Source organism: Barbus barbus (genome assembly GCF_936440315.1).
Source record: "Barbus barbus genome assembly, chromosome: 40".
NCBI lineage: Eukaryota > Metazoa > Chordata > Actinopteri > Cypriniformes > Cyprinidae > Barbus > Barbus barbus.
The window spans coordinates 4343293-4368544 of NC_136718.1; the positions used below are offsets into that span (position 1 = coordinate 4343293).

General features: G+C 38.5%; 1 protein-coding gene across 1 annotated transcript; it reads right to left on the minus strand.

Annotated features, from left to right (window-relative positions):
• Positions 1-800: 800 nt before the first annotated feature.
• On the minus strand, positions 801-16859 carry LOC306859121 (protein NDNF). Its single transcript, XM_079399980.1, has 4 exons — positions 16605-16859; positions 8431-8619; positions 6217-6341; positions 801-2989 (listed from the first exon to the last, which is right to left on the minus strand). Exons 2-4 carry the CDS (start codon positions 8616-8618, stop codon positions 1581-1583), a joined length of 1722 nt encoding a protein of 573 aa, XP_079256106.1. The 5' UTR covers position 8619; positions 16605-16859; the 3' UTR covers positions 801-1580.
• Positions 16860-25252: the final 8393 nt, after the last annotated feature.

The window sequence follows — 25252 nt, forward strand, 5'->3', positions numbered from 1 at the left end:
GTAAAGGGCCATCCATGGCATTCCCAAACCATTGCCTCAAGCATTCCCAATCCATTCCTGCATCATTCCTAGTACTCTTCCTCATTATTGCAGGGCAGCAATGAGGATAATTTAAGACAGGCGAGGTTCTGCTATGTCTGTAGTGATTGACAGGCTGCGAAGGGAGCTCAAACTGAACTCCTAAGGAAAGATACTACAGTTTGGTTTGAGCATTGTGCACAAATTCAACCCTATATGTGACTGTGAAAAAGAGAGATGAATAGTGAGAAGGATAGTATGCACTTAATGTGTAAACATGCTATATACAAATGCGACATTTGACACAGTAGTTGTATTCGCTTTACAGACCTAGAAATTATGGCTGTGTGCAGAGTGGAATTACTTACTAATGTGAATCAGAATGTGTGGTGCAACAATTAGTAATGGTAATAGTATGCTACACTGTTGTCACAAATCTTAATTTCTTGTATGCCATTTCCTAATACAGCAAGTAGCATTGCGTTTTCATCTTAGTAATACAAACGTTATTTGTTTATCAAATGAAAATGTCTTAAATCCTGGTCAATAATCAGGAAAGACTAATATTGTGCATTGCACTGTGGGATCAAGTATTCTGTTCAGTGTGCTCTGTTGTATACTTGGCAAACGCAATTGGTCATTAGGGTATTCTTGATGTGCATTACTATGAGTCATATGACAGATGCTTTACTTCATAGCAGAACATACACTTTCAGTCGTTCATTCGTGTGCATATTTTGCAATATGTATATATCATCCTGGCAGAGAAACACAGAACCGCTGGGATTACAGATGTCTATATTTAGTGTTTTATGTACATGAATATTGGCAGAGAAAATCTGTACATGTGACACAGAGATGAGACACATTTACACACACCAGATTCACAAACTGAGATTATACAAACACAAACTGACAGTGGGGAAACGCTTCAACAACGTTGGCTTTCATATAGATTTAAAACACATTTTTATCCCTAATAACTGTTGTCAATAACAAAAAATAACAGTTAAAAAAAATAAAACATTAAGAAGTATGAAATAATTTAAAAAGTCTTCTAAACCATGTTTTTAATACAGGGCAGGAGAGCGGAGAGAAGGAGTCATGGAGCTATCTCTGCGATGGCTGGCATAAAAACCAAAGTGAACAAACAAATCGAACGTAGACATAAGGCAGACAAATGGTGCATGCAGTGGCTAAAAGAGAACTGCAACTCCTCCAAGCTCCCATTTCCACAGCATTGAGGATGCAGTACAGGGACTCTTTGCGTAGCAACAGCGATGGCACCCCCTGAGAACAAACCTTCAGGTGCCTAAGGTCGCCTGAGAGCGCCAGACTCGACTCGACTCGGTAATGTAAACATAAATACAGAGGTTGATATTTCACTCTACAGGCAGTTCGGTAACCGCGACACATTAGCATTAGCATTGTGCGCAAGTAGTCAGTCTGCAAAACTCTCCTTAGTAGAATATCACTTCGAGTTAAATAAACTTCTTTTTTTCTCATTATATATATAATATATTTACTTCTGTGCAGAGTCTGTGCTTCGGAGTCTCTGTTTTTTAACAGTACTTCCTTGTTTTCACCAGTTTGCTCTGGTACTTGACTGAGTGGCCGCTGTGTCCCACCACATATACATCCAGGAGGTAGCTCTTTCCTGCCTCGAGGCCCATTATGGTCTCGGTAGTGACTGCCTTCTGCAGGTTGACGCTGTGGAAGTACTTGCAAAGCACTTTCTCAGACTTGCGACGGCTCTCTGGTCCAGCACACTGGTTCTGCTCTCGGCGCCGATGCTCTTCGCTGTAGCTTTCGGAAACTTCACGTCTGTAAACACAGTATTTGTTGCGCTCCTGTGTGCCAAGCCAAGCCACGGTGACGGAGGAACAGGTACGCAACTTATCGAAAGCCTTGATGCGGGTATCCTCAGGTAGGGCAGGGAAAGGCTGCTTGCCTCCGGCACGTGTGCTGGCAAGTACTTTCAAGGTGGAGGCACCCTTGCGGGATCCCCGCAGACGAATCAGGTACTTGGCTTTGGGCTTTCCTCGGAGCTGGAACTGACGGACATCCTCCACATTCTGAGAGAGAACAAGCTTCCCATCACGCCGCACCTGAACTTGCACTGCGTCCAGACAGGCATGGACAAAGAGCGTGAAGCGCTGGTGAGAGGAGACCGGGGCAAAGCGAAGGAATTTGCTGCCTTTCCTCTTAATGAAGACGTCGGTTGCTTTCCCATCCTTGAGCTCCACAGTCTTCTGCTTGGCTTCTTCCTTGGTGCGGGCAAAAGTGCCCACGTATGCAGTACTCATGTTGGTGCCAGTGTTGACGGCGAACACATCAAAGTAATACTGTGTGTCTGGCTTTAGATCCGTCACGGTAAAAATATTCTTGTTGCCTATGCAGATCTTCTGTATGTCTGCCACTTTGGGCTTGGGGATATATGTGCGACTCATCTTGTTGCTCAGAGCTCTGTTGGTGGTGAGGGAACGATCCTTGAAATCATTCTCAGATGGGACAAAACCAAAATGAGTAAAGTCAAAGGGGCTGAAATCCCGACCGGGTTTTGGAGCAATCATGAAGGCATCATCCAAGCTCATCTTGGCCTCCGCTGCGCATAAGCTCTTGAAGTTGTGCTCCTTGTTAATAACCACACAGTACTGGATCGGCTGGCCCATGATGGAGCCAGTAGGAGTGGGCTTCCAGGCCAGCGTGACAGTAGTACGACCCAATGCTGTAACATCAACCCTGGGGTCGTAAGGCAGCTCCGGGTATGGTTGGTCGGACTCGGGAGTTGTGGTAGAGTAAATCTTAAAGTTGCTGTCCTTTTCGGTGGAGATGATTTCCAGCTGGTACAAGCCCGAAGGGGAGCTAGTGGAGATGAACGACTCAACGTCATTTCCTTTGTAGGTAAAGAGTTCGGTCCCCTCGTTGGCCGTGACCTGCTGTTTCTGCTGCTCTAGAGGTTCTGGTTCACCTGGGACACAAAAGACACAGAGAGATTCACAAAATTAGACCTTGGGAAACAAGCACAGAGTATCAAAAGATGATGAGGAATTGAGTGTCCCCACAGAACAAACCACAAACATCAAAAACAAGGCCCGTTCTGTGGGGGTAAACATTTTGATGATGCACATTTTGAATGATGACTTGTTTAAACCACACACAAACACAAGCCACATAAACTGTCGAACAAATGGATGTACACACTTAGGCTTTCTCTGAACATCAATGACTGAGACATTTAACATTAACTGTCACATAATGACGCATTTCCCTCACCACTCCAAATCCTCTCATCTAGTTGTTTACTTTCCGCTTCCTCCCCACACACCGATTAACACCAAGGGAAAAAAGAAGCAGCAATTTCCATCTCAACGGAAAGAGCATCGTTTAATTTGTTAATCCGTGTGAGGTAACAAGGAGCTACCTGCTCCATTGGACGTTAGCCACTCGTCTGCTGTGTTTTGTATCCAAACAGCCTTGCAGATCAGAGGGTGACTTTCGCTTTGCCTTCCCAGCGAACTCTAAGCTACACAGAGACGCCTTGTGGCTTCACTATTCCCTGAGTTCCTTTCCAAGCCCTCTCCGTTCAGCTGGGCGAGAAAGCATAATATTATGTTTGTCTACCAGAGAAATAAATGAACACGCGTTGCACTCAAAGACTGGCTCCCAGTGGATATATTCCACAAACATGGGAAAAGACTTGTGTATGATTATATATTTACTTTGACTGCTGTACCTCAAAAAAAGATTACAAAAATTAAAAGCACTTCCACGTCCTTGTTTGCTTTTCATTTATAACGTAGTCCTGCAATTAACCAGAAGAAATTGCACAGAAGCAGCTCAAAATGGAGTTCTCACTTATGTTTAAAAATGTCTCGGATGTGTCTCCTGAAATTCTTTAGGGGAAATAAAATGAGACAATTGTTGATACACTAAGTATTTATGTAGCTTAAAAAGTAGAGCATGGAATTGGCAACACTAAGGTCATGGGTTCGATTCCCATTGAATGCAAGGACTGATAGATACAGAGGTTGTATGGAGCTTGAAGTTGCTTTGGATAAAAGCATCAACAGTTTGCATAAATATAAATGCATAGAGCTGAAAAACAGGTGGATAGCAAAGTTTTAGACATTGTTGAACAGTTTTCTGAAACTCGGGTCTTTCTCAGGAAAAAAAAAGCAGAAGACCTGAAGATCCTATAAATTGTTATATCAGTGGTCTCAAATAGACAGACTGACTAAACTTTTCATTCATTCACTTCAAGTTTTAATTTGCTTTCCGTTTGATCCCATTGCTGTCTTGAAACAAATGAAATATTGAAGAGATCTCATTTGAAATGTTCTTTCCTAAGGTCCAGTCCCACCAGAGTGAGTGTGTTTGAGTTATTGCAACTGTGAATGACTGAATGTGTATGAAAGCAAGGAAATGAGTCTGAAGGCGGATATCATCAACTGTGACTGATTTGTCTTTCAGGATCTCCCGATCGCAGCCAAGTCACGCCGTAGCAGGACGATTATTACATTATTACGGTCTCTAAAAAAAATCTAAATCCTTTGCTTAAAACCCAACTGTACAGCAGGGAATGATGGGGGTCTCTGCATTTCATCAGCCAGGACAGCCATATTGGGCCACAGACTAAGAGGAAGGAGGAGACCCAAGGCCTGGGAGTCATTACAGCACAAAAAGTCAGAGATGATCAGAGAAGTTTGTCGTCTCGCAGGGAGACACTCATGTCTTCATGTAAGCTCACACATGGACATGTTCTGCGCATACAGTACGCTTCTGACACAGCAGTTTCTGCCCCGTTTCGGTCCTATACATTGGGTTTCACAGACACACGGAACTGAAACCGCTGTGCTGCTCCATGTGTGGAGTGAAATACAAGGGTGTTTTGTAGAACTTTATTGATTTCTTTTTTAGGATACTGTCCAGATGGAAAAAGAGAGATGCAGAGAGAGAGTGTGAGGGAAAAGGGAAGAAATTAGAAAAATAACTGGAGGGAGGGCAAAATAGAAGGGAGTACTGCTAAAAGGGAGAACAAGAGTACAAGCGAGAATTTTACTTTGAAGACGAATGCCGGTCACAACCTTTTTTTTGCTTACAGTTGATGGGAACAGTGGGAGGAATTATATGGCTGTGTGATTGAAAGCATGTCTAGGTCACATTTCACTACAAATTTTTCCATTTTGGGGTAATGTTCTTGACAGGTTTTGTGAGATTCAGCCTTATATATCCCTATACAAGATTCACTCCATTTTACTCTTTTTCATGCTTGCTTCAGGCTTTTACGTCTGCAGATGTTCAGATGCAGTCCATCAGCACACCAAGTGTGCTTACACTGGGCCCAAATTCACACTTCACAAATACACACTGACGCACTAGAACAGAGCTAATGATTGACCACAGTGGAAAACACTGACCCACACTGGACACGCTCCACAGTACTTCACAGAAAACACATATTTACCTGCAGCCATGCTGCTTTTTCAAATAAAACTAGAGTTATTTTTGCATAAAACTTTCCAAGGGGGCATCTGTAGGACATTCATTTTGACTTTTGGTTAAATCAATTTGTTGTCTATTCCCTAGATAGGCAACATCCTAACTGAAACAGAACCTTATAAAGTAAACAGTGCTGCTCCAGCAAGCCATGGGAGAATAAACACAAATGTATTTGCTTTTATAAATTAAAATCTAAGTATAATTTAGGCCTGATAGATATTTATTTTGTATAATTAACCTCATCTTTTGTCACAGTGCTTTAACGGGTAACTACATTTTAGGACAGCCTTAACATTCTGAGCTTTAAATGCTGCCTATGAAGGCTGCTCACTTGGTTTTGGAACAGAACCAAAATATTCCCAAGAATATTTATGCTATCATGTCTTTAATCCTTTCAGTTTATTTTACATTTTAGTCAAAACGTAGAAAGGTATTCTTAATCCTCTAGGATCAAAATGATTCTTAATTTAGGAATGACTTCCTTCCTAATCAAGTTTAATAATTTGGAGATAAATGGAAGGAGATACCACTGTCTACTTTAATCATTAAGTTGTATTGAATGGCTATGGGAGATGTTCCCTTGTTCCTCCGATCTAAGATCAGGTTTTCTAATAATAGTTTAGAACGTTTACATGGAAAACAAGTCTTAAATTACTGCAGAGTTGCAACATTGATCGGGAGATTTAATTCGGATACCTGATCCTTCCCCGCTGCGGTCCTCTGGGAGCTCCTGCAACGTCAATCTCCACTCAAGAGGAGCATCGCAAGGTGTCACCGTCACCAACAGAGGAGTGTTGTCTTCCTCCACCACAAAATAGTACCTGCAAGAGCGAGGAAAGTTAGCATGCACTGCAAAAATGACAACAACATAGAAATTACACAGGAAATTAAACCTGGCTCATTGTATGTTAGCAGATGTGCTCTTTGCTTGGATTGAATCGCTTTTGATGACTGTGTGAAAAGTAGCCATCTGCAGGCAATTATATTTTTGGGTCTTTTTTTTTAGATAAACACATGCTTTTTTTAGCATAAAATGATATAGAAGGTTACATGACAAGGTCTATAACAATACTTTCCACATTAGGGCCTGAAAAAAGTGCAAGTCCCTAAGTATAAGACTGCTATTTTAGCAAGGTTATGCATAATGGCGTTGCTAATTTAGCCCGCCTGATTGCAGTCATGTTTCGTCTTTAAAAGTACTTGAGATATATTAAAGCACGTCCCAAGACACAATATACTGAAATTAGAACTAGCTGGCCTTTCGGAGACCAGTACCGAATTAGGAGAATATTCCCCAAACACAGCGCTGCTACATTAGCCTTGCTGTCTCAACACATTTCCGCTAGCTCTGTTAGCGTTTTTAGCACTGTGTTGCCACTGAATTAGCATACTTTTGACAATGCGTAGCACATGGGAGATGTCTTATAAAAGGCACACCAAACACAGCTGGTGTATTTTAGCTGTAATCTCTTTCTAATACTATACTGAAATATTAGCTTACTACTTATGCAAGTATAGACTGAATACCGCCTTCTATTTATTTATTCTATTATTTATTTATTTATTCTTATGCTAAAAATTAGGTTTAGTGGTGAATCGTCACGCTTACTTTTTCGAAAAACAAATCACATCATACAAATTTATACAAAATCATCCTGTAAAATGGTAATGTTTAGATTGGGTCGGTCCATTTACAGGAAATAAAAAAATGTGAACTGTAATGTAATATATGAAACATATAATACATATAAACAATCTTAAAATGAAGGTCAAATTAAGCACATTGCATTGTGGGATACAGCGCAGTGTGCACTGTTGTATACTACACATTTTGACAAACGTGTTTAGATATTACTTCTAAATTAGTATAAGTAGCATGACACTGTGTTATTCTGTGAGCAGAAACACCTTTCAACTCCACATTCTGTAAAATAATTATGACAGATGTATGCTAGACTTCTGTGTAATCAGCTATATTTGAGAACACTGCAGTTCATTAGCAGGACACGACATTGACAGAATCACTGGCGTGGACATCAAACGGGGAGATTCGTTGTTACTATAAAGCGTTTTAAATTGCGAATAGCTCAGCCTGCGACCATCTGTGGTATGTATGTGATTAATTCATCCAAGATCCTCAGATAAAATAACCCTGTAGCCTTTTGCTAAGACCTCGCATGTGGTGCAGTTTGATGGACGTGGTGAACACGGTTGATATCCGTCCATTTGAGTGCACCTGCTACTCAAAACAATGCTTCATCACACACACACAGTGGTTTCCAGCATCTCATTCATAATGCATGTCTCACACTTATCTGATGCATTATAGCTATAATAGATATTTCTTCTTCCCTCACACAAAGACACTTCTACAAATGCACATGATTATAACCCTCCCATCCCTGGATGTGCAAACTTAAAAATTAGTTGAAAAACATGAAAAAAACGTATGCTGCAATTCAACACACATAAAATGGTAAATATAGGTGAAGCAAGCAATTTCTGCACCCCTATCTTCACCAAAAAGCACCAAATAACCAAATCTAGAACTCCTTTTGAGGAAATATGGGAAAATCTAAATAAATTGAAAAATAAACAAACTTTTTTTAATTATTATTATTTACTTAATAATTTTAAAGCAACGGGTTTCCTAATTTTTTTTAAGTTATGTCAACGTTTTACAGTGATATATATATATACATATACATATATATATATATATATATATATATGTATATACTTTTTTTTCTTTAATTAAATGTTTAACTTTTTGAATGTAAACTTTTTTTTTTTTTCAATCATACATTCATTCATTCAGGTTTGTGTTAATATATACTAGTTTTAATTACCTTTATATAACTGAAAATATGTAAAGAAAAGTGTGTATGTTTGTGTGATGTATGATCCCACCTTTTCGGTGTATCTCTGAACAGGTATCCGCTGATCTCGGCTCCATCTGGCAAGACAGACGAGTCATGAAACAGAGCTTTATCCCTGATCTGCATCTGAAAGAGGCCTTCATCACGCGTGGGCAGTTTCTGTCCCATCACCCCCAAGACCAGCAACACCAAACCATAACATCCACACATCCACGTCATCCTAGAGAGAGAGAGAGAGAGAGAGACATTGACAGTGATTGAACAGGAGAATGGAATTTCATTCTTCAGACTTCTTTCCTTTTTCGTTTCACACCAACTATATTAGCGTCCACATCAAAGCACAATAATGTTCAAACACACTGCGGTTATTGGGTGGATTCTTATTGGCTGCCAGTGTTTTTATCGTTTATCGGCTGGGGAACAAATATCATTCTGGAAGTATTTCCAATGTATTGTTCCACTGTATTGTTATTGTTATAGTTCTATTTTGGACTATTCTCATAGAATCTGAATGATTATTAAAACCATGTTAGTTATAGTTCTCGATATAGTAGACTTGTTGGGGGAGGGGCATAGAAGAAAGCATTTGATTGGACAAAAATCTGTTCTGAGTCATCAATATTTGTGCTCTGTTTTGCCAAAGGATAAACAAAATATGCTTATCTGCTGAAAGTGAATTTTGGAGTGCATTAATTAAATTTTGATTTAATGTAATCTTTAAAGCTGGAGAATAAATACATCAAGTTAAGGACAGTTAAACCATCAATAGAAGTTAATGACTTTTTAAAAACTCTAATGGAGGATAGTTAAATCTTTCCATGATGTCCTTATTCTAATCTAAAAGAACAGAAAATGAATCTTAACATTTAGCTAAATGACTGGATTGCACCATCACGCTACAACAAACAAACCAAACTACAGGAAATTTGGGATGAAGAATTCATCCTTGTCCTCAATGTCCTCACTGACCACCTTTGAAGTTCTGCTGCTTTTTTAACTCAAGGGGCGGCACAGCTGGGGTAAAAGACGGGTATGCGGCGGTTGATCCTGCACGCAAACAACATTCAGCAGCTCATGAGAACATCCATAGACACTCACAGATGCACACATCTGCTCACTGAAGACACACACACTCCCTCACTAATCACCGTTTGAATGCCCGTGTAGTGTGTCCGAGCTCAAAATACAAAAATATCCATGTCTGGTTGGTGTTAAACACCTGCTTGTAACTATTCACAGATTTTCTTTCTCACTGATCTGTTGCATCGGTCCTGTGCACTTTTTATTTAATTTTGAAGTGAATGACAAACAGTATATTTTATTATTATTATTACTTTGGCTAAAATTTTGAAAATGAGCCTTTAGAACAGATATTAAACTGAGGTTGATAAGACTTTGTAATATGTTTCTTCTTCACTCACCAAAGCTTTTATTTGATCAAAAATACAGTAAAAAGAGAAAAAAAAATGAAATATTATTACAATTTAAAATATCTGTTTTCTATTTGAATATATCTTCAAATGTAATTTATTTCTGTGATCAAAGCTGTATTTTCAGCATCATTACTCCAGTCTTCAGTGTCACATGACCCTTCAGAAATAATTCTAATATGCTGCTTTGCAAAAAAAGAAAAAAAAAAGGATTTTTCAGGATTTATTAACAAACTGAAAGTTTAAAAGAACATCATTTATTTGAAATAGAGATATTTTGTAATATACATAGGCTATGTTTTCATACATATATTTATTGTGATTTTTAAAAAAAGTCTGGTTAGTCTGTGCTTAACTGGCTTTAATTGTTCTGGAGTGGGTAAGACCGCACAAATGTGTTAGATTGAGCTGGACTAAATTTATGTATTGTATGCTGTTCTGAATTAGACCGTGATGAGACGGCTTAGAAAAAGCTGAACTTGGTTCATCTGTGCTGGTCTGGGTCTGGCTGTGTTGGGCTACACTCTAGGCTGGATTTGGCTTTGCAGGGATCACATGATATCATCTTTCTATTGATTTGGTGCCATTGATTGGAGCTGAAGGCAAAGCCCAAACCCCCTGATATAATCAGGCTAATGATGGCAGATTAGAGCGATACGCCACTGTCATTAACAGCAAGTGAGTGCTTGTCCTCTTAACGACCTCTCCAGGAATCCCTCCCCTCCTGCTGCCTTTATTCCTACTTTTCTTGACCTCCTTCACTCACTCTTTATTTGCCAGGCTCAGATGGTACTCTCTCTTTCTCCTCTTCTGCTTTCATCCATTGTTTATCTTTCTTTTACGTGCCTTCCTCTTGCCTTTCTTTTAAAAGTTGCACATCATCACATCCCCCCTCCTTTACACTTGGGCTTTTCACTTCGGCCAATCACAAAATGTACTTAACTGCATTTGCACACAAAGCACTGCTTTTATCATGCATTACATTTCCTCTCCTCTGTCTCCCACAACAAGAGAGCACTGCTTTCTCTTGTGCTCTGATGGTCTAATAGAATATTCTCACACAGAAAAGTGATGCTCTCACTTGAGGACTCAACTTGTATTGTTAAATAGGTATATGGGGATGTAGATATACTTATGCAGGATACTTTGAGGACATGTTTCGAACACTTTTGGTGCACACCCAAGTCTGTTTGGTTGTGGTGAAACTGATTTTCCAAGCTCAGCATTGAGTTTGCTTGAAAAAGTGGTCTGGGATCATTTGGTATGGTTCAAAACTGGTATGAAAACAGTCCATCTTAATTCACAGTCATGTAGTATACAAGGATATCTTCTAGTCCAGATCAGTGATTTAACATAACATTTACTTGTAGAAACTCAGCCTAGGCTCGCAGAAATTAAGTCAGTGGCGGCAGTGAATTGGGAAAACAAAAGTGTAGATTGTGACTGGGAAGACCTTGTATGCATGATACTTGGGTAAGATTTATAATACTGTATCTCTTTGGATGTGGTTGCAGAACATTTGCCACAAATTCCAATTTACAACCAAGAGGAGAAAGCAAAGAAACACAAGAACATGGATTTCCTCTGCAACTCTGACAGGTTTGGATGCAGTTGTGTTTCCCAGAGCAGAAAGCAGTTCTCTTTCTAAAATAAAACTTCAAAACAAAGCCCCATCTGGAACAAATAAAAGCTAATGTTTAATTAGAGCTGGGGAGAATGTCTGATCGTAATTTGGGGGAGGATAATTTGAAGGCAGAGTCGGCCGCAATCGTGTCGACTTTGTTTTGCTCCTTTTTATTTTTTTTCTGCATTCATTTGTTTTTACCAAACTTTTTTTCCTGTGACGGAAACGGGTTCATTCAGGTCCTGGATCACTTACGCACCATGTACAAATCTGAGATGTGTGATGAATTGGACCTTGAAGTGGTTTCGGGAGAGAGTGTGTTGCGGGAAGGTCGTAGAGTCAAGTTCATAATGTTAAACAGCTTAAAGCCTTTGAACGCAACAAGCTGTAATGTTTGAATTATCGTCCTCAAAATGCTCCTAATCACATGCGAGTACAACGACAATGCAATGGTGCTATTTAAACAGCTTACTCTTTAACTTTAAGTAATTTACCTCGTTTGAACCTCCTTGATTATCCTTCTACGATCTAAAGAGCCATTAGAGATAATTTTGCAACACAAATGCATTTCAAGAATCTTGTGTCAGGTGTTTGAGAAACATCTGGCTGCATTCCACTTTCCACTTGCATTCCTTTGGTTACAATTCTTCTAATTATCTCTCTAGAGACAGAAATGTCATTCTCTTCAAAATATGTTTATCCAAATCAGATAAAATAACCATTCATCTCCACTGGGAGTCTAGAGGCTTTAGGCAACAGCAAAGTCTGACTGATTGATCAACAATTAAGAGCAGATAATTATATCAGCCTGTCGTTAAATGATTCAATCAGTCTGATTAATAGCCACAGGAAGTGTTAACGCGCAAGGTGAGACAGGGACTAACAGGCTCAGCCAGGGAAACACACACACAGATGAGTAGCACATGTACTGTGCATGAAAAGCACCACTACTGACAGGGTGAAAACACACATCGCACCAGAGCAGCTACCACCTGTCAATCAAACTGCAGCGGCCCGGGCCACAAACAGCAGAGAGCCATCATTACCGCGCTAACCTGTGTGGGGGTGTCACTTCTGTCTCACTCGCTTTTTAAACATGTATGACTGCACGTTTCTACACACACACACACACACACACACACACTGCATCCATACTGACTCTCCTCCCTATGGAGCTCAATGTCACATATGTGAACTCTCCTATATCACACCAGAGCTACAAGACCCTTCATTTCCACCAAGATAAGGGAAACATTATAGATTCTGTTTCAACAGAGGCACGACGTCCTGAAACTGGAGAATGGGTGAGTCTCCCTTAGCTTCTGTCAGCGCTTCCCGAAACCTCTGAACAGACATTTACTGTGAGCTTCGTCCCCTGGGCTCCTCACGGCCCTGTCATGCATACATACGGAGCCAGAGCTGAAAATCTAAAGACGGGGGGGAAGAAACCAACCTCAACAGTGGAACACAATGGGGACAATGTTGAATTTTGTAGAGCAGTTTCATTCTGACAAGAGTCAGTGGTTAGTACCTCTATTCTGACAATCCCCGTCCTGCTACACCAATAAGCCAAGCTATGCGATCCATTTTTTTTGTTTTGTTGTTGTTGTTGGTATAACCCAAATATGATATTCATAAACCAGATTCAAAACCACATTCAATAAAAATCTCTAATTTAATTTTCATTTGCGACATGTCCTGTCCTGCACCTGGAGGGACACTATCCTGCAGAGTTTGGCTCCAGTTCTAATTAAACACACCTTTACCTGTAAATCAAGGTCTTTAGGATTCTTCGAAACTCCCAGGTTGTATCCAAAATCACATATTATACCCTTATGTAGTGCAGTTGTTCACAACCATGCTCCTGGAGCCCCCCAACACAGCACACAGCACAACACAGTCTCCTTTCTCCCATACACCCACTTCAGGTCTTGGAGTATCTACAAATGAGCTGATGACCTGAATCAGGTGTGTGTGATTAATGTGCAATGTTGAGGGGCTCCAGGAACGTGGTTGGGAACCACTGATGTAGTGCACTATTCGAGGGGGACAGCCATTAGTAGTGGTGTATGGAACCACAGTGGACATTATTGACTGCAGTCATTAAATCCCATAATGGACCTCAATAATGAATGTACAACCTATGTACACTTAATGACTAGTAGAGAAAACCCACGCATTGTAAGCATCATGCAAATGAATTACCTCATCTTACCAGAAGATGTCATCTTCAGCATTACCGGTGCACTCAGATTCCGAATTCACTCATTTGTTTTCATTCACTCATTCAGTGTACTATATCAGAGCAATGATTCCCAACCACATTCCTGGAGCCCCCCCACACCCCACACCCCAAGTCTGCAGAAGACTGTCCCTCCAGGACTGGAGTTAAAGAGCCCTGGTATATAGGGGGTGATTTCAGATACAGCCACAGGCAAGTGTGTTGGGGCAGTTCAGAATCAAACCCTGCAGGACACTGTCCCTCCAGGAGCAGCGCTGGACATACACGGCAGTATCAGCTGTGTCTCAATTACCTCATTATGTGGTATTTGGTTTGTAATGAAAAATGAATGAGTGTGCACGCAAACTGCCACTATGTGTCCTTCTCACCCCAAATGTTATGATCAGCACTTTAGAGCTGAGGTGCTTGACATGTACTTTGGCTGTGTCTTTGCCAATCCTGAGCTTCACTGGTGCTCTTGGACAGCCAAATGGTACAATGACTAATTGTTAGAGGCCGGTTTTGAGAGCTGAAGTCCAGCACTCCACTGTGGACACTTGGCTGTCTGCTGCTTGTTTGCTTTGGCAAGGACCCAGAACGGCATTTGTTGAGTAAAATCTTTGAAGATATTTGTGTTTTTGAGGCACATTTGAAACAGACACAGAGTAGCTGTGAAGTATAACGTCTCCAGGCGATTTCAATTAATAAAGTCAAACCTACTCAAGAGTGTCCAGATGTCTCACTCTATGTATCCTCACAAAGGTCTTTATCTCAGGACTCCCAATTAGTACAACATTTGGGAATGTTCTTCAGGCAGCTGTGCTGAGGGTGTAGGGGCCACTTTCTCCAAGTGCCACACAAACAGACCATTGAATGGGAAGGCCCCTGACTGATGTTCACTTCATTGCTGTCTTTGTGAGAAGAATTTGAGATCTCACAGATATTCACAGACTCGAGGGACAATTTGTACTCCTCACCCCACCCATACGAGCATATCTAAGGAAGCGCACAAACGGGCATGCAGCGAAATAAAGAAGCCACTGCCGTTTATTTATCATCTACCTACCAAGAATGAAAATGATCTTATGAGCGGCGTTGTTTGCGTGTTTCGCCGACAGGACACGCTGAATAAACCATCTCAAACTGAATTTGAGCTCTGCAGAAGCTTTGTGAACAAACAGATATGGAAATGAAAGAGCAGGGGGTCACAAAAAGTTCGAAAAGCTGCGATTAAATCCCTGGTTCTCCTCAACAGGACATGACACACAGTCACGTCAGACCCCATAAAGACCAGCGTGAGGACGACTGTATCTCCGCATCGGACTGTCACTCTGTCGGACACACAAATGGCTGTTGCAACAGTGGCGGAATTCTTTCGCTGCCAGAGTTTTCATATGCAAATAAGGGTTTAGATACGCTATGCAACACAGACCTTCCCGTTCTTAGACTTTTGTTCCTGTTTCATTCTTTCCGAGAGAGGATGGGAGGCAGTGCAGCTTGGCTTCGCCGCTAAATACAGTCATTCAAATTCCCTCATTCTGAGTCTGCCTTTCATTACATCTCCCATCCCAGAGAAAAATATCACTCTCACCAGGAACCACATCAGGTAGCCAGCAATCCACTGCGTAGTTGTTTGTGTCTGATAGAAGACTAATCCTCGCAATCCCATCGGAGAGATTAAAAAAATCCACACAATTTACTATTCAAATTCGAAAAGAAAAAGATGCAAATGGCACCGAGATCTCGTTGCATGCTACAGATTGGCAGCTGATGTGAAATTTCAAGCAAGTGACATGCAATACGTTCTAATCTTTAAAGAGCTACTTTTATTATCATATAGTGATTATTCATCATGCAGTTTTTATGGGCTTACATGAATACACACAGCATATTTGTACTTTTAAAAAAGTAATTAAACACTATTTAAGTAAACTACAAATTTCTGAGATTTGTTTGTTATGCTTTTCAGTGCTATCAGTGCTGACAAACTAAATATTCATCAAATGTGAAATGTCTTATTTCATGAAACAATGTAGATTATGGTTGTTTGGATGTTTGGAAATAAAATGTGAAAACTAGTCCACTTGAAACTTAAATTGAGCACTCCAATTTAAAATATACACTTACTCTTATTAATTCAAAAACTGTAAAATTAACCTAAAATCTTGATGTTGAAAAGTGGTGTATTTCTCACTGCTTAAACCAAAGAAAAACGCAGATTAGTGTCATAAATTGTTCATGTCAAACCATGCATCTCCCTAAACAGCAAAGGACAGCTCATTTCGTAAAGCAGTCGTGCAGACACGGGCCAAAAATAATAATAAAAAGCGCATTTTGCAGGTGCTTTTATGCGTTTGGAGAAGTTCCTAACAAACAGATATTTAAAGAAAACTCCCCATATGCCTTTGCCTTCAGCTGAGACAGAGACGTTTAACACTTTGAAAGACTGAATAACAGGCGCACAATTGAGAGGGCGAGGACGAGTTGTGATGAATTGCGTCTGGCGGATGGGAGCGCATGGGAACCGCGTCTCCAACACAATGTCCCAAAACTCCCATCACACCTCCTCTGAGATCCAGGCGAATGTTAAAAGAGCCTGCGAGCTCGGACTTGATGGAAAGGTGTTTGAAATCTTTCACTTCCAGGAGTTTGCAGACCGCAAAAGCCCGACGCTCTTGTTCTGGCAGAAGGTTCAAAGAGCGCGGGGAGTCCCGCTCCGTTTCCCCGTGACTGCAGAAGTGGTTCAACTCTTTCATGAGGCTTGAAAGCATTTAGGAAGTGCAAAGGCAGGTACCTCTGAGCAACATCTCAAAATAGTGCAAATGATCCCGAGAGGATTGAAACGCATCGCGTCCTGCGCGCATTTGCTATGAACGGGCAACTAAAACCTATTGTCAATATACAATACAATTTTACGTGAAGTTCCTTACCTTGTTCTTTTGGGTTAAATCACTCCAGTGCGAAAGTGTCTTGATAGAAATGTTATTTGGCTGTGTGTGTTGTCTTCCAGCAGCGCAAACTTGTCTGAGAACACAATATGGAAATGCAGGGAGTTTGTTGCAGAAAGTGCGCTGAAGTTGTTCCTGCTAGATTCCTTCAGTTTCTCCCGTCCCAAAGTTGGTGTCTTGTCTTCGTGGGTATCCTGAGTTGTTCTCCTGCTGTTCTCCTCTGTAGAGACTGAGAGTGAAGTGAGAGTCAGACTGCTGTGAAGTGTCTCTCTCTGAAGACCAGCCCACTCATCTTACACAGCGCACAAACACGCGCTCCTGCACGAGTCAACAGTCAACAAGCTTCAGTGGCATCAGGACCTGACACTGACAAAGCCTCAAGTTACAAAGTTACATTGTCACTTTAAGTTCAAGTCAATTAAATTAAGTACATTTCTAAAATATATATATATATATATATATATATATATATATATATATATATATATATATATATATATATATATAAATCCAAATATATAGTGGTACTCTGGATATCTATTTTTCTCAAAAGTAGTTACAGTTAAAAATTGAGTATAAATCAGAAGTAGGCCCTGTGTACAAATATAGTTTATGCCCTTTGTATTATGTATAGTATAATTGAGTATGAGTCTAAATGTGTAGTTTAAAATGCAAATATATTTATATAAATCTAAATGTAAAGCTATAAATTCTAAAATATATTATTCTAGACCCTGAGTATATATATATATTTCTTTATGGAATATAAAACCAAATATAAAGTGATGACTGAATCTATTTTTTAATCAGAAGAGATAATGAGATAATGTGAATATAAAGCCATATATCTAATATGATTAATCAAATGATTAATCGCAATTAATCGCATCCAAAGTAATTGTTTTTGTTTACATCATATATGTATGTGTACTGTGTATATTTATTATGTATACACACATACAGTATATATTTTGAAAATATTTTTATGTTTATACATTTAGATATTCTTATATATAAATATATTGAATATATAAACATAACATATATTTCTTAAACATATACATGGATGTGTTTGTATTTATATTTACATAATAAACATACAAGTACACATACATATATGATGTAAACAAAAACTTTATTATGGATGCAATTAATCGTGATTAATCGTTTGACAGCACTAATATATATATATATATATATATATGCAGGTGTACATCTGAATATATCTATGGACACACTCATAAATCTGTGAACTGACATCTGCATATCTGAACAACAAAAGCTGTTTTAGACTTTTTTTTCATGCTAATTGCATCGACTTTTCCTTCTTTGAAAAATATAATTTGGTTGCTCTGTGGGTTATAAAATTAGATTACTGATAATAACTGAATCTATATATTGTAGAATGTGCAGGAAAAGCAGCAAAAAGCATAGTCGAATTGATGTGATAATAGGCATTATGTTTCAAAACCCAGCGATCTGTCTTCCTAGAAAGCATCTGGGCATCATTTCACTGGTCAAAAGTACTAAAGTAATATGATTATCAAAATTTAAACCAATACTCATGACAACAAATATCAAATAAGAATCTTTTAAGAATAAAATCATAGCCTACAGAATAAACGGAAATGCCTGTTTTTGAATTCATTTATTTCTCTGAAATTCAGTTTGTGTAGTAACTCTCATGTAAGCCCTTTAAGATAGCGTCCAAACATTTAAATGCACTTTTGCGTCTCAAAAATGTTATGCACTAGGTAGCACACTAAACTTCACAGTCAAGCCTCCAAAGGCCAGCTGAAGTTGTGTTTTTGTTTCTTCACACACAGGATAGTTTAAAGTAGGGCATCTGTCTCTCATCGAGCAGGTAGTCACGCAACTCCTGAAGACTTCATCAAAAGAGCTGTGTCACGCTGAAAAAAAAGTCCCACGATGCTTCCCGTCCTTCTTTTTGTACTAGCAGTATTTGCATACTTGAATAGCTTGTGATTACCAACACACACGCAATTGTGGGGTTTGTTTGAAGAGCGCAGGCACGGTTTGTTTCTTTTGTTGGGCTGTTTACAGCGGCCCATTGCCATCTCTATGACCCGCATCTATTGGAGGTGTGAAGGGGAGGTTTTAACCAGGGGAAGTAAATATTTATGAAAGATAACAGCAGCTTGAACAAATGCTCTCAGTGATGAATGACTGAATGAGTGTCTGAAGGCTTCAGTCAGATGGAATGAGAGCATTAAATCTCGTCTCTTCTTGCTCCCCTGATTAGATCAGGGAGTAACTTTAAGTATTTTTGTAAATCTTGTTTTAATTTCATACAGTGTGACAAAATGAACCGTTAAGATTGTTTTCAGAAGATGATATTTGACTTTGAATGAGAGGGAGAGCCGTGTTTCAGACAGCAGACCAAGTGCAATATCACCATCTAGTGGTTTTGTAGCTTTTCCAGTGAGAGCTGCGTGATTCTGTTGAGATTGACTTCATATGTGAAGTGCACATTTTCAGAAAGGTGATTGTCCATATAAGTAAAATCATTTACATACGGGGTCAATTTGACCCCAGCAAAAACATGCCCATGTGAAAAAGAAGGGAGCTTAAGTGTATTGAACGTGCACTTGTAGTGAACTTCAGATCTAAAAATATACTGTTAAAAAACTGTACTTGCAGATAATATAATAATGAAATAAAAGGCCACTTATACTTGACAAGAGTTTGCTTTCCTGACTGTTTTAAGAGCACTTAAATTCTTATTTTACTTTAATCATTTTAATAATATTTATTTGTGCTTTTAAGTACTCTTATTTTGATGTGTTGACTAGCATACTTAAAGCAAATAAAAAAATAATAATTGTACCTAGTGTGTTATTTGATATTAGAATTAATTTAATTTAATTGTATAAAATGACAGCATCATCATTAGAAATGTGTAATTACAAATATATTTAAATACATGATACAAGTTTTAATAGAAATGGCATTAAAGTGTATTTTAGTTTACTATAATGCTACATATGGCTACATTTATACATTTGGCAGTACACTTTAACCATATTTCAAAGACAGAAGAAGTATGAAATTTCATAAAGATTTGTATATGTATATGTCCAACTTAAGTGAGTTAAAATAACACTCTTAAACTCAACTAATTGCATTTATTATCAATTTAAACTTACATTTTCATTTAACTGCAAATAACATGCAATTAAGTGAAAGCAAAAATATTTTACATGCCACAATTTAATATTTAGGTTTAGGGGATTGAAATATAATTAACAATAAATCAAACCCTGTAAGAAAAAAACTAAAAAAAAACTAAAACACAACACAATGTAATGCATAATTAAAAATACAAGTAAAACACCTGTGAAAAATAAGATGCAGAAAAATATAAATATGAAAAATGTATTTTTGGTCCTTTTTTACAGACTTTATAAAACATGAAGTTATGAAGCAGTAACACTGACATGATAGCTCAGCTTTAGATATGTTTTTGAGCTATTAAAAGCACCTCTGGGTCTTTCTGATTCTGAACAGAACATGAAGAATACGCTTTATCCCTTTAATCTCCATGTAAAGGCATGCACTGCACATATCTACTGACAACCATTAAACCAAATCCGTCTGTGCAGCAGGACTCTGAGCCTTTCATGTCAGTGTCGTTCTGCTCGTGTGGGCTCTGATATCTGTTCAGCTGTAGATACGAGGATGCTGCAGGAAGACACAGTGGATCTCAACAGAAAGTGGAAGAAGCTTCATGACGACAAATCGATAGCAGAGATGCTGGAGACAGAAAACAGAGACATGCTGAAGAGAGTGTTATAACAAACACACACACACACACACACACACACACACACAAAGACAGAGAGAGAGTCTAATAATGAAGCACTCCTCTAACTCTGGAATGCTGGTCTTGAATGAGATGTCACACACACACACACACATTCTAGTCATTAACCTCATAGACACTTTCACCATGACAACAAGCCCTTCGGTAAACAGTTCAGGATGTTTACTGTTTCCTTTTCCTGTTCTGACTGACACAATGCATGACCTTTGACCTCACCCTCACTGGCTTTCCTTACCACCCGCATTGAGGTTATTACCTACATAAACTCACACGAATGAGACCTGAAATTACAGTATGTCTTGTTGAGGAGAGTGTGATGCATAAACTACAATGGAAACATTTATTTTAAATGTAGTTCACAACTTGTATGGAAACATATTTATAGAGACTTGGGCAAGTAAGAAACTAGTGACCCCCCACAACACCCTACTGTAGCAACTGCTTTATAACATGGCGAAAACAGAGCGGCATAGTAACTGATTACATGAAATCTGGACTACATAATCAGATTTCAAAAATTACAGTAAGTACTTGTAATTAGATTAAATTACATTTAATTGTTTTTTTTTTTTTCATTTGTAAGTCGCTTTATATAAAAGCGTCTGCTAAATAACTAAATATAAATGTAAAAATGTTACTGCAAAGTCAACAGTCTTAAATCTTCACTGATATTGTAAGTTTTTGGTCAAATGGTTGAAAAATACATGATGCTTCCAAAAGACATGACCGACTTAAAAATAAATAAATAAATACATAAATTAAGGAAAAAGATAAGACCTAAAAGGATATATTGTGGGAATATTACAGCCCTCATTTGTCATTTATATTGAAATAAATAATTGATTATATAGATGTTCTACCTTGAGCACCGTATGCACAGAGATTGACATACCTTCCTCAGAATGTCTTCTTGTCTATGTGTTTCAAGTTTTGTTAAGTTTGGACTTTGTATCCAGCAGATGTAAGTCTATTATAGCTCAAAACAACCCAATTCCATTGTCTTATAACTTTACATTGCTTATTGAAGCATCGAAACTCATTTGATAACTTGTTGATATGATCTGTCTCAAATTTGTTCAAATCTGACACTTTTTTGGGGCAGAGAAAACAAAGGAGAAGAAGAAAATAATGAAGATGACTAGACTGGAATGGAATGCTTAAGAAGAAAAGATGAATATAGGGGAATAAAATTTGTGGTGCACCACTTCAAGATATTTTTGTAAATAAATGCCTAGTTCTTTTATTAAACTCTAGATGGCACAGGCTGATGGGTTCTTAACGTAACTGATGATATTCACAGCGTTAAATGATTTGGCACAATTTGATTGGTTCATGTTGCATATGCAGCCAATGAGCTTACTGCTTACATTTAAATGGCTGGTTAGCATTCACTTGAGCATTTTGCAGCACGCCTTCAGAGTTTCTCTGCAACCCTCCACCTTCCCCAGCTCCACCTGTATAGATCTGCCACGGGTTATTTTATATGCTATTTGTGCAGCAGCAGTATGTCTGAAATACTCACAGCACTGTATCACCGTATGCACAGGCAGGAGCAAGTTCCTGTACTTGCTTGCAGCAGCAGCAATAATCTACAACTACAGCAATAACCGACAGCAGCAGCGTAGCAGATCTATTCCGCCTATTCCCATTGTCATAACCATTACAATGCTAAAATATTCTGACAGTTGTTATGATAGAAATACTTAGAATACCAAACTAGTAAAAAGTTAACTAGTTAAACTTTCGACTTGGCTTACTTTTTTTTCCTTTTTTTCCCCATCATTTTCCAACATTTCTTCATTGATTAAAAAAAAATTGTTACAGTCTATGGCGCCCCCTGCTTCCCTCCCAGCCACCCATTTTAAAGCGGTCATATGACGTTGCTAAAAATAACATTATTTTGTGTATTTGGTGTAATGCAATGTGTGTATGCAGTTTTAAGGTTTAAAAAACACATTATTTTCCACATACTGTACATTATTGTTGCTCCTCTATGCTCCACCTTTCTGAAACATGTCGATTTTTACAAAGCTCATTGTTCTGAGAAGAGACATGTGCTCTGATTGGCCAGCTATCCAGTGCGTTGTGATTGGCCAAATACCTTTGAGCAAGCCAGCATTGTAGGCTACTCTCCCAGGTTCAGGAAACAGTCCTCTGTAAAATGCGCTGCACACACTCTAATATTTGGGTTGAACTGTTCTGGAACAGTGTTGTAAATACAACTTAACCACTGATTTCTATTTCTGTCCTCTTTTGGAAGCCCAAACAAAGTAGTTTTGCTTTCACAACGAAACACAGCGTCTCCAGGACATGGTGCCGGCGGCAGCAACAATACAGTGAGAATAATAGTTCCGCCTTCTTTATTTGTGTAAATATTTGGGTGGTGTTTTGCAAATCTTCCCACACCATGACAGAGACATGTGGGGGCGTGTTTGAATGAGCCATTTCAGGAAGGCGTGTCGAGTTTTAACTTTTATAAAGAAAATCTCTTTGGTTTTGAGACTTTAGTCTTTGCAATTTCAGGGATCTTTTCTATGCACAAACAGCTTGTAACAGTCTAAAGAGAAAGGAAAACTTGAAATCACATCATATGACCCCTTTAACAAACTCTCCTGAAGAAACTCTCCATATTTATATCCAATCTCAGATACGTCACAACGACAAGCCTCTGATTGGCGCTGCAGTTACGCACAAGTGGTCAGCGCTCTCTCACTCTATTGAGTGTTTCCTTAGCAATGAAGGTCCAGTGAAACTTTATCATGAAGCTTCGTACGGCGAGTCTGTTTTTTTCAGTTGCAGGACTGTAGATGCATTTCTTAAGAAGAATGTGACATGTTTGAGCTCTGTTGTCCCATGGAGCTGCAAAACCAATCCTGCTAGCACTGTGTAGCTATGTTTGTTTTCTTAATATTTTGTTTGTTTATTTCGCTGGTTTGCACTCTATCTGCCATGTGCCTTGTGCTGCTTTATCTATCTTTTTTTGCATGTCTTTATTTTTATAGTTGTATACACTCTTGAAAATAAAGGTGCTTCAAGATAGAATGGTACCAGATAGAACCGTTAACATCTGAAGACTATAAAAAAGTAAGAAAGAGATGGTTTTTTAGAGAACCTTTGACTGAATGGTTCTTTGTGGAACCAAAAAGGTTCTTCTATGGCATTGCTGTGAAGAACCTTTTAAGCACCTTTATTTTTAAGAGTGTAGTTGTATATTATATTATATTTTAATCTGTGTTTATTTCTATATTCACATTGTACCGTTAGTGTTATCTGTATGCACCAAGAATCTGAGAGTGAAGGTCATTGCACACTGAGTCTGAAATTTTTGCACGTTAAAAAATAAAATACAACCTCACATAGTGTCAATCATGTTTACACAAACTTTCGTCTGTCATAAAAAAATTCGGATCAGGTTCGATTTTCTGCATTTTCGCATCCGTAGCAAGCATTTTGATAGGAAAGGATGACGAATATGAAAATACGCATGCGGAAATTTCGGACTCAGTGTGCAAGGACCTTAACTTAATTTCAATTCTCTGTATGTGCTGTGCATGTGGCAGAATTGACAATAAAGCCGACTTTGACTTAAACATTTGAATCAACTTTGTTTGAATCATACAATAGTTGGGTAGTTATTTTTCACTTGGATTTGAGTATTAATAATTCTCAGTACTGAGTGAATTATTGAGACATTGCAATGAACTCAGCTACTTTAAAATGCTGACTCGGGTTCACTAGGTTCACTAGTGTTTGGAGCAGAGCGAAGCCTCTCTGCAAAGAACTTTGTGTTTCTGGTGTTTTCCCCAAAACAGATGTATGTGAAAAGGCATAACACACTAAAATCAACTGAACGTCGGCTAAATACACACATCTGCACATCTGTAGACAAGAGTAAACATCTTTTACCTGCAGCCAATGACAGTTTACAGATTGTAAACAACTGGAAACTGCGCCCATGGGAAAATACTGAGAAAGACAAGGGCATTATACATTTAAACATTTGCCATATACATTTTATATACACTGTATATGCCACATATAGTAGGAAGAAAGAAGAAAATAATTGCTGAAACAAATTAAAGAAACTGTTTTTGTAAATTGGCTTATTGTGTACTGATCATCTCGGTCTTTTTCAAAAACAAACAGTACAAAAACAAAAAGACAGAGATCTATTTATTATTCCTGTTGCTGACACTGTTTGTGCATGTTTTTAATGTAAGTATATGCCTAAAATGTTGACAACACATATTTTCGACAAAGACTTGGACAATAACCTCTTCTGCTGTTGACTTGTGATGTTTACAACAGGAGGAAGGACATATACATATTGACCACTTTTACCTGCTAATTAGAACAAGATGGACCTCAGCAACATGATTAGGATCAGGTTTGTGCTGTTTTTGCAAACGCAGTACCTGTGTGAAGTTTGACAGGACTGTGTCGCCCTCTATTGCCAGTTGGTCTTCAATAATTTTGGATCTCTTCTTGAAAAATACAATCCAGTTTAATTATTAATCAGTCATAACTCAGGCTTCTGCAGGCAAGTTGTTTTTAGCTGTATAATATAGCTTCTTATGCTGCTTGATATTGCAAACTGCTTTTTCTTTTCATATTATTTTAATGTACACTGCCAATTAAAAGATTTTGAACAGTAAGATTTTTAATGTTTTTTAAAGAAGTCTCTTCTGGTCATCAAGCCTGCATTTATTTGATCCAAAATACAGCAAAAACAATGAAATATTGAAAATAACTGTTTTCTATTTGAATATATTTTAAAAGGTAATTT